The 16,377-nt window shown below is 31.8% G+C and overlaps 2 protein-coding genes across 10 annotated transcripts in view; both read left to right on the top strand.

Moving 5' to 3' along the window:
* The window catches only part of LOC127881995 (uncharacterized), a 318,763-nt gene that overhangs the window by 100,123 nt on the left and 202,263 nt on the right, over nucleotides 1–16,377 (top strand). The gene's annotated exons all lie outside the window — the stretch shown is intronic.
* On the top strand, nucleotides 285–16,375 carry LOC127882167 (uncharacterized). Of its 8 annotated transcripts, none has more exons than XR_008050435.1 (7): nucleotides 285–569; nucleotides 1,200–1,245; nucleotides 1,584–1,647; nucleotides 3,042–3,188; nucleotides 3,791–3,884; nucleotides 12,340–12,461; nucleotides 14,551–16,375. XR_008050435.1 is itself a non-coding variant. In XM_052430646.1 (7 exons), exons 4-7 carry the CDS (start codon nucleotides 3,077–3,079, stop codon nucleotides 14,617–14,619), a joined length of 339 nt encoding a protein of 112 aa, XP_052286606.1. In that variant the 5' UTR covers nucleotides 290–569; nucleotides 1,200–1,245; nucleotides 1,584–1,647; nucleotides 3,042–3,076; the 3' UTR covers nucleotides 14,620–16,375. The 8 variants fall into 8 exon arrangements, 4 of the variants coding, with proteins under 4 accessions (XP_052286606.1, XP_052286615.1, XP_052286633.1 ...); XM_052430646.1 differs by having other exon boundaries at nucleotides 290–569; nucleotides 3,042–3,130; XR_008050436.1 differs by lacking the exons at nucleotides 285–569; nucleotides 1,200–1,245; nucleotides 1,584–1,647 and adding exons at nucleotides 2,166–2,306; nucleotides 2,691–2,821.

Below are 16,377 nucleotides of genomic sequence, written 5' to 3' on the forward strand. Positions count from 1 at the left end.
TTTAATTCCCTTTGATTATTGTTTAATTTGAGTTACAATGCTATGAGGTTAAATTTTATTTACACTTAAATGTATTATAAATATTGCTGGGCCAAGTGTGAGGTTGAGCGCTCCAAAACCCGTTAAAACCCCAATGCTTTGCATTGACCGTTCCTAGGCTGTGACCCCAGCTTTATTCTTATTTGTGTTTATGTTGTTTTGTATTGTGCTGTTTTGTACTGTTTGGGCAATCTGTCACTTGCCTTAAATAAAGGACCTTCTAATTGTTTATAATAATAATTCAATACTACTCCAGCAGCTGGAGTTTCACTTCTTTATACTGTGCCTAATTTAATGTCAAATGGTGACTTGTTGTCAAGGTTGGACCTTGCAGTAAATATAAGAATGACCTTCTGCTGATGCAACTAGATATTCACTTCGTTGATATTTGATTTCAGAGGACACCCTTCCTGAAAACCTCGCTGAGTGCGACTGCGCCATACGTGACCCTTAAGTGAAATGAGATTCCAGGCTGAATGTCAAACCGGTACTACTCAGGTCTCCAGCAATAGCCTCAGCCTTGGACGCAGGTTCATGATGCACCCGTGGCCTTACTTATTTCTGAACATCTCAATCTCACAGCAATTGATGTGAATTAATGATAATAAGACTCCACAAACCACGTTTGTAGAGGGTATATTGGAGTCAATTTTCTGTTAGTTGTTTAGTCAATGCGGCATTTTTTGCATATATTATAAAAAAAATTGTATCAAATATAAATTTCTCAAAGGATTAAATTGGAAACTTAAATTGTATGAAACCATTGAACAGTAAGTGATAAATGGTGATTTTTTTTGCATGCAAAGCCCCATCGTTTCATTGGCCAAGTCACTCTTTTACCCAGTATTATTTTACTTTCAGTATCTCACCATACATGGGCAATCAGAAGATATGAAACTTATATTCTAATCAGGGTTTTAACTAACATTTTGCCCACATTTGCGCTGTAACCTATATGCAATTCTGGGTTATAACTAACATTGTGTCCACAGTTGCGCAAAGTTGTTTGAATAGTAGTGTCTAAAAACAAATAAAGCATAGTCACTTGCATCCCTTGTAATCAATCATGTTCATGAAGGAGCCATTGTGAAATGTTATGTTGCATTTTGACAAATTGCCAAGCATATGTCTTTTAGCTTATCTTGTAAAGTGTTTTGCAGTACCAAGCCACGTTGACGCAGCAGCAAAAACAACAGTAGCAGTCTAGTAAGCTGTCTTACACGTTTGAGCTACCTAGTTGTAACAGTTTTCAGCAACGTTGTCACAATATGGATTGTTTTAATAAAACCTAATGGAGTTATAGAGCATAATTACTGATTCTCGTGTAAGATCGTACTTTTTTAATGCACTTTCATCAACAACACTGATGCATATGCATGAAAGCTAATACAAGTATTAATGCACAAACTAAAGTATGAATTTCTTGATAATTTAATTTATTTGCAAACATTAGTTGCAACACATATCTAAGTATATCGATATTTTTTACTTTGCTTTAATTTATTGTTTGATTTTTATCACTTTGCCTCTCTTTTCCTAACCAGGTTAAGGGTCACCCCGCAACGTTCAGTGCCTAGCGATGAAATCATCCACCATTACATGTAGTTGGTCAGTAAAATGAGCGTTTTGTCTGCATATAATGTAAAAAGATTTTATCAAACGACATCTACATTTCTCACAGGATTAAATTGATACTTCAGTTGTTTGATCCCCATGAAGTCTTGCTTTGATTGGTAGATGGTCATCTTGTGACAAAGCCCTAAATTATCATTGGTCAAGTCACTTTTGCACAAGATCAAATTAATAACACTGTATCTCACCACACATGGGAATTCAGAGGCTGTGTAACTTATATTCTATTCAGGGTTAATAACTAACATTGTGCCCACAGTTGTGTAAAGTTGTGTGAATATTTTTGTTTAAAGAAAAGAATAAAGCATTCGTATAACTTGTAATCAATAGTGTTCGATGAAGGAACAATTATTTTGAAAATGACCAATACTCCAGAATACATGTATATTGTCTTTTGACTGATCTTGGTCAGTGTCTAGCAGTATCCTTACGACCAAGCCACGTCGCCAAAGCAGCAGTCAAGTAATTTGTCTTCCATGTTTGAGCTTCCTATTTGCCACGGTCTGCTGCAAAGTCCACTCAACATGGATTGTTTTAATAAAACAAATGGATTTTAAGAAGATATTTGCTGATTCCTGTGTATGATCTTAATTGTATATGAAACAATACATGAACAACACTGACGCATATGAAAGGTAGCTAATACAAGTATTGTATTCATGCACAAATTAAAGTATGAATTTCTTTATAATTTTTAATCATTATCAAAAATTCATTTCCAAACATATTTAAGCATATCGATATTGTTATGCCGTATAACAAAATAAAACAAAGGGTTCATTCAAAATTTCTAATTTTACTTTCAATTTCAGTTTCATTATTATTTTTATTACAACAAAAGTATATATCCAAAAAATATCATATACAATCAATAATAAAATATTCGTACCTGCATCTTATTCTGTATCATAATCTTTTTCTTGTGTAAATAATCTATCTAACCGGATGTTTTTCGTTTAAATCTGTATTCCAAACTGAAACTTGTTTTCTTTTCGAATCCGCTATTTATACCTTTTCAGGCATGACGTCACTGACAAGTGACGACCGTTAAAGTAAAATATATACCAATGAACGTAATGTGAAATGGCGGATTTATTAAATAAATGAGAATCAATGAACAATAATATTATACAAATACAATGACAAAAACGTAAGTTAAGCAATATACATCAGTGGAAATCAATAAATATGATGTTTATGAATATAAATTTATTTAGATAATAAGCATTTTAATTTAATAAGGAGTGTTTGTTTACATTACACCATGTAATACGGAATGGCCAATGGGAGGAGTAACGGCCTAGTAATATGTTGACTATGCTTTGATTTATTGTTTGATTTAATCACTCTGCCATTCTTTTACTTACCAGGTTGAGGGTCGCCCAAAACCACCCGGTGCCTTGCAATGAAAACCTCCAACGGGACTGTGACCTTGCCCTTGTACACACCTAATGGTCAGGTATAAGGTCACTTGGGCTTAGATAGTCACTGCAGTTAGAACATGTAAGGTTTAAAAGGTACTTGTTCACAGATTTTATGAGTACTTTGACTGACCCGAATGACATAACTAAAGCACATTTAAAAGTGGCTACATATAACTACACATTGTATACCAATATTTTGCAGTATGTTATTGTAACTTGCTTTTACTTCTTTTGATACATAATAATATTAATAATCTCAGTTTAGAACCTAAAAGAAGGCAGCTTTTATGATTTTCTTTTTTTAATTTTGTATATTTATTACTGTAGGTTATTCCATAAACTGTGTTGATGTGGTTTTAATAATGTTTGAAAAATGATATTGAAAACTCGATGATCAAGCTATTTTATATTGTTCCATCTGTATTTGTAAACAAAATGACTGCAGAACAGGGCATCACTAAGTAAATTTATTAACATTTACCTTTAAATTTGTATTTTTTACATGTTTGTATTTGTCAAAATTACATCAACAACAGGGCATCAACCATCTATCTGTATTAACATTTTCATTTAAATATTGCTCAATCACTCACGGAATTTCTACAGAAAAAAAAAACAGGACAGGACTATATCTTTAAACATTTCCCTTAAAATAGTGTATATCATTTTCAATAAACAAGATGACTTCACAATAGGACATCCGAGACTGCAATGACGAAATGAGTGTCCTCACTTCAGCAGTGGAGGCCAATACACAATACGAGAGTTTCCAGCGGCTTACCTTATCTAGTATGTATGGGTTTATTTTAAACCTAATTATTATATGATTTAGTTAGGTAAGAATATATATGTATGTAGTTTAAATATAGATTTAATATTATTCACTGAAGTAAAAATATGAGAACAATTATAACAATATTTGTGTTCAACATCAGTCAGCCAGTAAATTATTTTAATAGTATTAGTATCCGTCCGTCTGTGTGTCTGTGCATCCGTCCTTCCGTCCGAAACTTTGTCCAGAGCATAAATCCGATGGCAACTAGGACAATTGCAGTGACCAAGAACCATAACTCTGTCTACCTAGGTTTTTTAATTATCTCCCCTTTTATATAATTTTAAAGTAAATTTTTGTCCGGAGCATAACTCTAAATCTACTGAAGGGATTTACTTTAAACTTGAAATATAAACAGATGGCAAGAAGGGAAAGTGCAGTGACTAAGAACCAGAACTATATCTACCTAAGATTTTGAATTATCTTCCTTTATTTAATATTAAAGTAATTTGTCCGGAGCATAACTCTTAATTTCCTGAAGGGATTTACGTAAAACTTGAAATATAAACAGATGGCAAGTAGCAGAAGTGCACGATAAGAATTTAATTAATTAATATTCAAATGAAAAACCTTCTGAAATTCCAATAATCGCACCAGAAATTGTACCATATATATTATTAGTGTTTATTTTCTTGCTTTCTTTTAAATACTATTACACGTAAATTAAAGTACCAACCGTTTGTTTTATAACTGTGCACTACTAGTATGCATATTCTTGTCTCCCTAGTTGAATTTTCATACCAATATTAGTTTTGTTACTAATACATGTTTGTGTATCAGAACTAAAAACTGTTATGATCTAGTTATGATCTAGTGATGTGTATTTTTTCCAATATGTTCAAAACTGCCATTTGTTAAATGTAAATTGATTAATGGAAATTATACTTAGTAGCAACACCTAGTGAACGAATATATGTCATAGAAACACATATTGAAAATAGTTAAATTAATATCGGCATATCTAGTTTGTTTTCTTAATGATTAACTGTGTGTACTTGCACAAAAGGCACACGGGATCCAGTGGTATTCAATTATGTTGAAAGTATCTTTTGTGAAAAAGTGAACTCTTAAAAATTGTTTTTAGTAACAACTTTTTAGTACGCAAATATCTTTCCATGCGATCTTATAAACACTTATTGAAAATAGTTTTTATATTTACTGTATCTTGTATACTGTTAATCAAACACTGTTTGTATCTTACTTGTTTATGTTTATGCAGATGTTCATTATAACATTTATATATACACAGTTTATACTGTAAAACAAATTGTTTTTAAGAAGGGAAAAAACTATTTCAATGCTAACATAAAAATATCATAGTAAATAAAGATAAAAAAAACCCACAAAATCTGTTCAGTGCATAGATAATATGTAGCTGAGCGAAATATATATACCATCTTTATTTAAAAAATCCTGATGTTTACATAACCACACATCTTAATTTTTTGTACAAAACATCTTAAAATAACCACGTTTTTTGTCTGGTAGAAACTTATACTGGTTACACTAATAACATAGCAATACACTGTATTCAACAAAAAGTGACGTTTAGATAAAATGATCTACATATTTTAAAGACTTTTTTTCAACTACCTTAAAAAAATCAATTTTCAGCTTCATATACTTGAGCTTGTTTCTGAAAACTTTTGTAAATCAGTAAGCTGATACCCGTACTACAATACTATTGCTAAAGTTAAAAAATTGGCCTGTGTGCTGTTTACTTGTTTGTTGTTGTTGTTTGTTTTGTTAGCATTTCTCTTAAGACATTTTACATCATAATAGCGTTATTTTTTGTATCGTGTTGTTCATATACAATATGATTGCAGATATATGTATTATGTCTAGATACCTATATTTTGGTCTTTGTTTCTTTTGCAATATTGCTGTAACCTTTGTAACTAGAATGTCTGTTGGATGCTGTTCAAATCACCGTTTAGACTGTAGATTATTAACTTTAAATTTTTGCCTTTGTTTACAAACGGTACTAACAGCCAACTGGACTGGCGCACAAAAAATTACCATTTACTTAACTATCATTTGGTATGAGTATTAAAATATGTACTCTAAATGTAAAAGGGCTAAATAACATAGACAAACGCACTAAAATTTTTAAATGGTTAGATGAAAAAAAATATAATATATGTCTTTTACAGGAAAGTCATCTAACACCTACCTTAGCACAAACCTTAAAAAATGAATGGGACGGAGACATTTATCTAAGTGGACAACATACAAATAAACAAGGCATCGCCTTTCTGATAAAAAGTAATACAGGAATAATAGTGGATAACTTCAATGAAATAATAATTGGCAGACAAGCAAGCATAGATATAAAAATACACGAAACACAATTAACATTAATAAACGTTTACGGCCCTAACATAGATGAATCCAAATTTTACGAGACATTGCAATCGTATATAATAAGTAACCAAGATAAAAACATTATAGTCGGAGGTGATTTCAATATTGTTCTAAACCCATTATTAGATAAAAGAAATGGAAACCTATATTCTCACTCAAAAAATAGACAAATTTTGAATAACATAATTGAAAACTACAATTTAATCGATCTCTGGCGTACAGTTAATCCGAATGAGAGAAAATTCACTTGGCATTCAAACACAAAACCAACAATATTTTGCAGATTGGACTATTTCTTAATATCTGAGTCACTCTGCAATATTATTAATACATGCAACATAAAACCAGGATTTATGACCGACCATTCTCTAGTTGAACTTAAACTGCACAATATACAACCTGAAAGGGGCCCAGGGTACTTTAAAATTAATAACAGCATCTTATTAGACACACAATACCAAACGCAAATAAAACAGGAAATAACCAATACAGCTCAAAATAACAAAGATGCTAACCCCAACACATTATGGGAAATAATTAAAGGTAATATACGTAACACAACAATACGATACACATCATTTAAACAAAAAGAAACAAAAAAACTTGAAACTGAGACCATGAAAATAATTGAAACACTTGAAAAACAATTGCATGAAACAATTACAAATGATACCAAAGCCATTGAAGATGAAATAACATCAAACAAACAAGTATTAGAAGGAATCTATCATACACAACTCAATGGAATATTACTACGAGCGCGTGCACAGCATGTTGAACACAATGAAAAAAACACAAAATACTTCGCAAACATCGAAAAACGTAGAAGTGAACAAAAAACTGTACACACATTAGTAGTCAATGGCAAAGATATAACAAACAGAACACAAATACTAGAGGAACAACGTTTATTTTTCGAAACCCTCTATAAACGAAAACATATTGAAACTAACACCCTGTTTAAAAATACACATCATGCTTTAAATCAAGAGGAAAAAATATTGTGTGACGGATTACTTAATGAATATGAATGTGGACTAGCACTTAAAGAAATGCAAAATAACAAAAGTCCAGGATCTGACGGCATCACAATCGAATTTTATAAAATATTCTGGAACGATATTAAAACACATTTAATTAATTCACTTAACTATTCATTTAACAACGAAAACTTAACTACGCTACAAAAACAAGGTATAATATCACTCATTCCAAAACCTGGAAAAAACTTAGAATCCTTATCAAACTGGCGCCCGATTAGTTTACTGAACAATGATTATAAAATTGCAACAAAAAGTATATCCAACAGAATTAAAAAAATATTACCATCAATCATTTCAAGATCTCAATCTGGCTTCATAAAAGGACGTTACATTGGTGAAAATGTACGTCTGATACAAGAATGCATACATTATTTCAACCAACCAAACAATTCAGGCCTTATTTTCTTTGCAGACTTCGAAAAGGCTTTCGATTCACTAGATCATTCGTTTATGTTCTCTTGTTTAGAAAATATGAATTTTGGTGAAAGTCTAATTAAATGGGTAAAACTATTTTACACCGACATAAACAGCATTATTATTAACAATGGATTTTTTTCAAACAGTTTTAACATCGAACGAGGGGTAAGACAAGGATGCCCACTTTCATCCTCGCTATTTATTATATGCATCGAGTATCTATCACACTATATCCAATCAAATAAACATATAAAAGGAATATCGCTAGAACCTGACGACGAAATTAAACAGTCCTTATTTGCTGACGATGCAACTTATTTTTTAAATGACAATAGTGACTCATTCAATAACCTTATAGAATCGCTAACCCTTTATGGAACGGCATCAGGTCTAAAACTAAACACAAGTAAATGCACTGTGCTACGAGTAGGTAAATTTAAACAAAGTAATATTCAACTTAAAAAAGAAATGAAATTCCACTGGACATCAAATGAAGCAACAACGTTAGGAATAACCTTTACAAACAATGAAAATGAAACAATTCTAAAAAACATATTGCCTAAATTACAAAAATTTAAAAATTGTTTAAAATCATGGCAGCATCGTAAACTTACACTAATTGGAAAAAACACGGTGTTGAAAACGTTTGCACTCCCTAAATTAATTTATACACTAACAGTCCTCCCAAACCCACCAAATGATATTATTAAAGATATACAATCAGCAATATTTAATTTCATATGGGACGGTAAACCTGATAAAATTAAGCGAACCCAGTTAATTCAATCTGTAGAAAATGGAGGTATCCAATTAACGGACATCGACTCATTCTTGAATGCAATCAAATGCAGCTGGGTTAAAAGATATCTAGATAAAACCAATACAAGTAAATGGAAATCATTCTACCAGAAAATCCTAAAAAAATATGGTGACTCCTTACTTTTTGAATGTAACATCAACAATACCATTTTGCATGAAATTGCAAACGAAAACATATTTCTATCGAGTGTTTTATCAGCATGGACTAATGTTACTCATAATCTAGAAACCCAAATCACCAGTAAAACTATTTTATGGAACAATAAAGACATAACTTCAAACAATAAGACTTTTTTCTATAAACATTGGTTTGAACAAAACATTAAATATGTCGACCAATTGTACGATTACAGAATAAATGACTTTTATTCTTTTGAGAACATATGTTATATATACGGAATACCTTCAAGCAATTTCCTAATGTATTACACATTAATTAAAAGCATACCCATACATATTAAATCTACAATTAATTCAAATAACACACCATGTACCCAAACATCATTCACGGAAAACATACTTGCAAAACAAAACAAAACAAACAAAATATTTTACAAACTACAAATTAAACACCCTGCAGAAAACTCCAAGATTCAAAATAAATGGCAAAACCTGCTTCGAGAACATGAATTTAATTGGAAACAAATATTTATCATGCCATATAAAACAACTATAGATAGCACACTGAGAAATTTTCAATATAAATATGTGCATAGAATCATAGCAACAAATAAATACCTTTTTAAGTGCAACCTATCCAACACAAATTTATGTGATATATGCAGCGAACACATTGAAACAATAGAACACCTGTTCTGGGAGTGCAAACATATTCAAATTCTATGGAACCAGTTAACAACATTTCTAGAGAAACAACAATTAAAATTTAAACTGTCTCTCTTAAATATCAGTTTCGGTGTGAATACTTTTAAAATACCAGAAATTAATAACACTGTGAACCACATTATCATACTCATGAAATATTTTATATTTAGCTTCAAATACAAAAAACAAATACCTACCTTCAACTGTTTTATAAACTATTTAAAATTAAAGATCCAAATTGAAAAAGAAATAGCCCTCAACAACGATAAACTTCATATTTTTGAACAAAAATGGAAACGCATAAACTTTCATAACCCAGTCCAGTTGTCTTCTACCTAACTCTCCGCAAATCATCTCTATGATTGATTATTACATTTAAAAATAACAGCATACACCACAGGCAACCAAAGAAAAAAAAACAGTATATCCTAGCATATCATGTATAATATGTGTTTGACATTATAACTGTTGTATTATACCACTTTTGCTTTTGCTTATGCACATATTTACATTGTATGTTTTATATTGAATAAAAAAAAAAAATATTAAAAAAAAAAAAAAAAAAAAGAAGTGCAGTGACTAAGAACCATAACTCTATCTACTTTTTTTGGAATTATCCCCCTGTATTTAATTTCAAAGTAATTTTTTGTCCGGAGCATAACTCTGAATCTACTGAAGGGATTAACTTGAAACTTTAAAAAAATAAACAGATGGCAAGAAAGAGAAGTGCACTTACTAAGAACCATAATTTATCTACCTTAGTTTTTGAATTACCTCCCTTTATTTTATTTAAAAGTAAATTTTTGTGGGGAGCATAACTCTAAATCTACTGAAGGGATTTACTTGAAACTAGAAATATAAACAGATGTCGATTAGGAGAAGTGCAGTGAACATGAACCATAACTCTTTTGGCCGTAGTTTTTTAACTATCTCATTTATTAAAAAAAAAAATTATATTATATTTTATTTATTTATATTATTTAATTACATTTAATTAAATGTTATAGTACATATTTTAGCTTTTCAATTTTTAATATCTCCCTTTATCTTATTTACAATAATATTTTAATTTGAACAACGAAGAATTCACTGTAAAATAAATAGATGAGTTTAAGGAAAAATACAGTGACAAAGAACAGTAACTTTTTATAGTCCTCTTCTTTAATTACCTCACTTTCTTTTATTTCCTTTTATTTTATTCTCTACAGCATATCTCAAACACTATATAACTAATTGATCCTTGAAATATAAATTGATGGCACAGGTGCCATGTTTTACAAATATTTTTCTACTCTCTAAAACAAATGTTGTCATACACGCAAACACATGTAGGCAGGGATTTGGCACTATTGTGACAAGCTCTTGTTTTTCTAAAAAATGCAAATGTGTGTTGAATATCAATAGGACATTGTGTTTGTCGTAAATCAATTTAAAATATTAAATTAATATACAACAGTGCACTTATTCTGACACGTGTTTTCCACCATACTTTTTGTCAGTTTGTGAGGATGCAATTAAAAAAAGTGTGTATACGACTTTGCATCTGACCCCTATTAGAAGTAGAGTCCTGCCTATAAAGAGACTAATCCAGTACCGACCTGTGCACATGTCTACTGCAATAAACAAGCTGTCATACTTGCACTTGTCTTTGGCGTATTTTCAGATGAGTCACTATATCAATGTATTCAATGTTAATTTTGTCTTTAAAAAATAACAGTGCGTAAATGTATACCCTGTAAATTCAAGTGATTTCAAAATAAAACACAAGTAAATTACTTTTTAACTGTTCTCACTTTAGTTTTTGTTATTGTACTAAAACATAAAAAAGTGTTGCATTTGGTAAATCTTCATAAATGTATAACACTTTTTCTAGAACAAGTATATTTAAACCATTTCTTGTTAACCCGCCACGTGTATTTTATGCCCCTTCAAAGAAGAGGGGGTATATTATTTTGCGGGATGTTTGCCGGTCTGTCGTTCGTGTGTTGATAGACCAGTTGATTTCCTATAACTAACTCGTCAACGAATTGATATATTGGCTTCATACTTCATATGTGAATTGGTCTTGGACAGTACATGACCTCTATTGAAATTGGGGTCACTTGTTCAAAGGTCAAGGTCACTGTCAAAATAATTGTGAAAATGATCTGATCAATAACTTGTCAGCAAATTGACCAATAGGCTTGATACTTCACATATACATTTGCCTTGGACAGTAGATGACCCCTATCGAAAATGGGGTCGCTAGGTCAAAGATCAATGTCACAATACATGCGAAAATTCTTTTCCGATCAATCAATCGTCAACAAATTGACCTATTGGCTCGATACTTCACATGTACACTGACCATGGACGGTAGATGTGCCCTATTGAAATTGGGGTCACCAGGTTAAAGGTCAAAGTCACTGTCACAATAAGTGCGAGAATCGTTTCCAATGAATAAAAAATTTACCAATTGACTTGAGACCTCACATGTACATCAGTCTTAGACAGTAGATGATGTCTATTGAAATTTGGGTCACTAGTGCAAAGGTCAAGGTCACTGTGACATTAAGTGTTAAATTGGTATCAATTCGATATGTCATCAAGGAATTGAGTGATGTGTGTCAAGGCTCTGTTTTGGGAGGCATCTGTCTCAGACCGCGGAGCTCTTGTTTTTATTTAAACATTCTTTAAATAAAGTTTTGTGATAAACCAAAATGAACTAATGTTCTCTCTCTCTATTGATTTTAGCCTCAATGCATTGAATGCATTCACAGTTTCAACATGCTTTACAACTCTAGAACATCGCTTTAGTTAAATCTTTTGACATTACCTTGTTGATATGATAGGTCGAGGCACTGACAAACGTTTTGTTGGGTTGAAATCAGTTGGGGTTGTCCTTGAAAACGCTAGTATTGCTTTGAATTTGTTTTGTTTGATGCATGATTTACTTTTATTCCAGAAAACCTGGGTTGCAGAGCAATGAGTATGTCCCAGGAGCATTTGCAGTCATCGTCTGCAGATTATGAGATCCCCATGCTCCACAACCCTCAGTCTATGAACATCATGCAGAGCGATTCTTGGGTTAGTTTTCCTTTTTCATGGCCTTACTTTCAGAGATTGGTGGGTGCATGTAGATTTAACATTGTGTGTCAATACATCTTTCAATCCAGCTGTGGGTTTTTTTGGTCGTGTGTGAGCTAGTCTGTCGGTCGGTCGGTCAGTCCGTATTAAGTGTCCGCTTTCTAATTCAAGTTGTTTTCATCCGATCTTCACCAAACTTGGTCAGATGATGTCTAGGTCAAGTTCGAATGTGGGTCATGCCGGGTCAAAACTAGGTCACGGGGTCACTAAGTGCGTTTTGAAAATTGAGCATAGTGTCTAGTACTTTTTAAAAATTAAGCATGGTGTCCGCTCTCTTATTCAAGTAGTTTTCTTTTTTTATTCCATTTTTAGCTCGACTATTATATATGAAAAATATATTGTGGAGCTATCCTACTCACCCCAATGTCGGCGTTTCCATTAGCGAGCAAATGTTAACGTTTTCGTACTACCCCAATTTTTCCTTGACATATTGCTTTCATATTTTGCATACTTGTTTACCAACCTGACCCCAACCTATAAACAAGAGCAGACAACTGTATCAAGCATTTTGACAGAAATATTGCCCCTTATATACTTAGAATGTATTATTTATAAAGCTATGTTAAAGTTTGCGCACTACCCCAAGTGCTTTATATACCATTTTGCAAGCTTTTGTATTTTCTGTTATTTCGTAAATTTTCGTATTTCCTAAAAATCTGAAAAATTACCATTATTTGTAACGCGTGATGTTGCATCTTTATAAAATAGCATTACCCACTGTAAGGTGTGCTCACTAAATCTGAAATGGCGAGGCATTTAAACATAAGCCCATGATCCATACTGTCGAAGGCTTTATTATATAAAAAATAGGAGACCGTTTTCGTTACTTTCATCAATTAGTTCAATAATTTCATGCAAAAGTCTTACATTTTCGCCATTATATCTTCCTGATAAATCCTGTTTGATTTACACTGGTTATATTATTTAAAAGAGGTTTTATACGATTGGCAATGGATTTTGTAGCTATTTTGTAATCAACGTTAAAAAGCGAGATGGGCCTCCAGTTATCGATCAAAAGGGTGTCCTTTGCGGTCTTAGGTAGTAAAGTAATTATGCTTTGTTTTTGCAATTCTGTTAGATTATTGGTGTCTAAAGAATAGTTAAGAGAATTAACGACATATTGCTTAATATAATTCCAAAATATTTTGTAAAATTCTGCAGATATGCCATCTGATCCTGGACTTTTATTGTTTTTCATGTCTTGCAGTGCTTTAGCGCATTCATACTCTGATAGGTATCTTTGTTCATTTTGCGTTTGTTCTGGGTTTATTTTATTGCAGATATTGGTATGGAAACGTTCATGATGTTTATATCTATATTGTTGTCTTTTTTATAAAGATTCTCATAAAATTTGGCAGTGTTTTAATATTTCGTTTTGATCACGTATTACAGCATTATTATTAGTTATTAGTTGTTCAAGTAGTTTTCATCAGAGCTTCACCAAACTTTGTCAGAAGTTGTAGCTATATGATGTTTAGTTCAAGTTCGAACATGGGCCTTGCCGGGTCAAAAACTAGGTCACGGGGTCACTTAGTGCGTTTTAAACATTGATCATGGTGTGCGCTTTTTTGTGAAGACAACATGCAAAATAACCTGTGTCAATGCGGCATGTGGGGGTATTTGTCACGTCCGTGTCAAAGCTCTAGTATTGGTTCATTTATTTTATAGTAGTGAAGTTTTCAGTCAAAAGTAAATTGTGGTTGCATCGGTTGCCTTTTGCCTACCTCACACATACATCTCAGTAAAACTCTTCTCCAGCACGTTTTATTTGCTATTGGCTAGTTGGCCCTGTCTTATTGTTATAAATGATAAGGTGATATTTTTCCAATGGAAGAAATGTATGTTTCTCGAATATCAACCCATATTTCCTGATTGATGGTAAGATTTATAGTTAGTTGGTAATAAAGTGGTTATGATTAACTTTTCATGTAACTCAATGTATAAAAGTGCTATTTTTGTTCTTGTTTATCATCCGTAACACATACAATGAACAACTGACATTAACTGTTATGAATCTTTATTTTTTCAGACGTACCTTGACGAAATCAAACCAGCAAATCAGAAGGACAGCCTGCTGCTACTGTTGTTATCATATTAACCCCATACCGAAAAAGCTCAGAGATATAAAGGCTGTTTAAGATGTGCTTGTCTCTACATACCCCGTGTCTGGTGTGAACATGTACAATTGAATGTCTCTACATACTCCATGTCTGCTGTGAACATGTACAATTGAAGGTCTCTACATACTCCATGTCTGGTGTGAACATGTACAATTGAAGGTCTCTACATACCACATGTCTGGTGTGAACATGTACAATTGAAGGTCTCTACATACCCCATGTCTGGTGTGAACATGTACAATTGAATGTCTCATCTTTGGAATTGGGACACATGGAAAATTAGTGATTTGATTCAGACAGAAATCGCATAGTGACAAATCACAACAAAAAATGGAAAGCAAGAAAGTCTTGTGGCCAGCAATGTTTTTATGTGACCACTAAGTTGTGTTCAAAGAAAAACAATAGTTCATGTTTTATTGGAACTATGATGCTGTCATTCATTTTATGTTGAAGGCTTTAAATAACTATATTTAAATATAATAAGATTAAGATTACTTGATAAAAGAAATAATGTTATATAGTATTTTAAGCGCAAAATTTACAAGTCTATCCAATTACTGTGTCTGTATTATGACATTTTATTTTGGAAATGTTAAGGAAAATATAATGTTAGTAAATATATGTCTATGAATGTTGATTTTGACATTTGTCAAAGCTGTTTAAATGATGCTGGTAACTATGACAAAATTTAAAGAAATGTATTATTTTCATGTAATGAGACATGCTTCAGTTTTTTTTGTGGCTTAACCTGTAATATAGAGGTGGTAGTTACAAGAATTGTTTAGCCAGATGGAGAATGTTTATGCTATGGCTTTGATACTCTTAAGTGTGCCCATTGGTGTCTGGTTTTTATCAAGAATATTGTTTATTGTCTAACAATTTCTTGAAAATATTGATTAATTTTAGACAAAATCATTTAATCTTCCTTAAATTGTCTATTCTGTATTCACGACCAGTTATTTATTAATTTGCATGAATATGATTTATTAATGACTTTTGTGTTGCTTAAAATGCTTTATTTGTTTTGGAACTGAGTATTTAAAAACGAAAATATGAGGTGTAGGAAAAATGGCCAAAGTTATGATAATTATTTTTTTGTTTTTGTAAAGTTTATTATGCTTTATATGTTTGTGTATAGGCATTTAGACGACCAGATTAACTTGACCAATAATTCGTGCTCACTGTATATATCGGTCAGTACATTAGTCACTTGTATATATAGCGATTGTGAAATGATTGTATTTGCAATGTAAATCATGCGTTTATTGTTACCATTTTGATTTTCGCTGTTAACATGTATTTGTACTAACAATTTTCATCATGTACATCTTTTAGGTGCCAGATAATAAAAACAAACATTGCTTGTGAGAATGCTCATTTAAAACTTTCTTAATGATACAGAACAACACATTCTGAAGAGGCAAATATCCTTTAGACAATAGGAACATCTTGTTACTAGTATATGTAATGCCTTTCACTAAATAAAGTCAAGCAACTATTGAAAGATTGGTTTAACTTTATTTTGCATTATCTTAAGAAAAATTAATATATTCAACTTGGAAATCAGTCAATTGCAAATCAAGCGAGAGTGATGAATATTTGTACGCAAGATAGAGGGATGTTTTCGCTTGAAAAAAAGTTGTATCCCTTGTTAGATAATGATTTTGTTCATCTCTCAACATAACAAGTGCATTCATACAGCTATCAAAAATATGACACACTTAATACTCAGCCAT

This window comes from Dreissena polymorpha, chromosome 1 (assembly GCF_020536995.1).
Source record: "Dreissena polymorpha isolate Duluth1 chromosome 1, UMN_Dpol_1.0, whole genome shotgun sequence".
Classification (NCBI taxonomy): domain Eukaryota; kingdom Metazoa; phylum Mollusca; class Bivalvia; order Myida; family Dreissenidae; genus Dreissena; species Dreissena polymorpha.

Coding starts and splice junctions, on each gene's coding strand:
- LOC127882167 (XM_052430646.1), top strand. CDS start 3,077: ATGAAAACCTCCAACGGGACTGTGACCTTGCCCTTGTACACACCTAAT. Junction 3,885..12,339: donor CCAGCGGCTTACCTTATCTA/GTATGTATGGGT, acceptor CTTTTATTCCAG/AAAACCTGGGTTGCAGAGCA. Junction 12,462..14,550: donor TCATGCAGAGCGATTCTTGG/GTTAGTTTTCCT, acceptor TTATTTTTTCAG/ACGTACCTTGACGAAATCAA.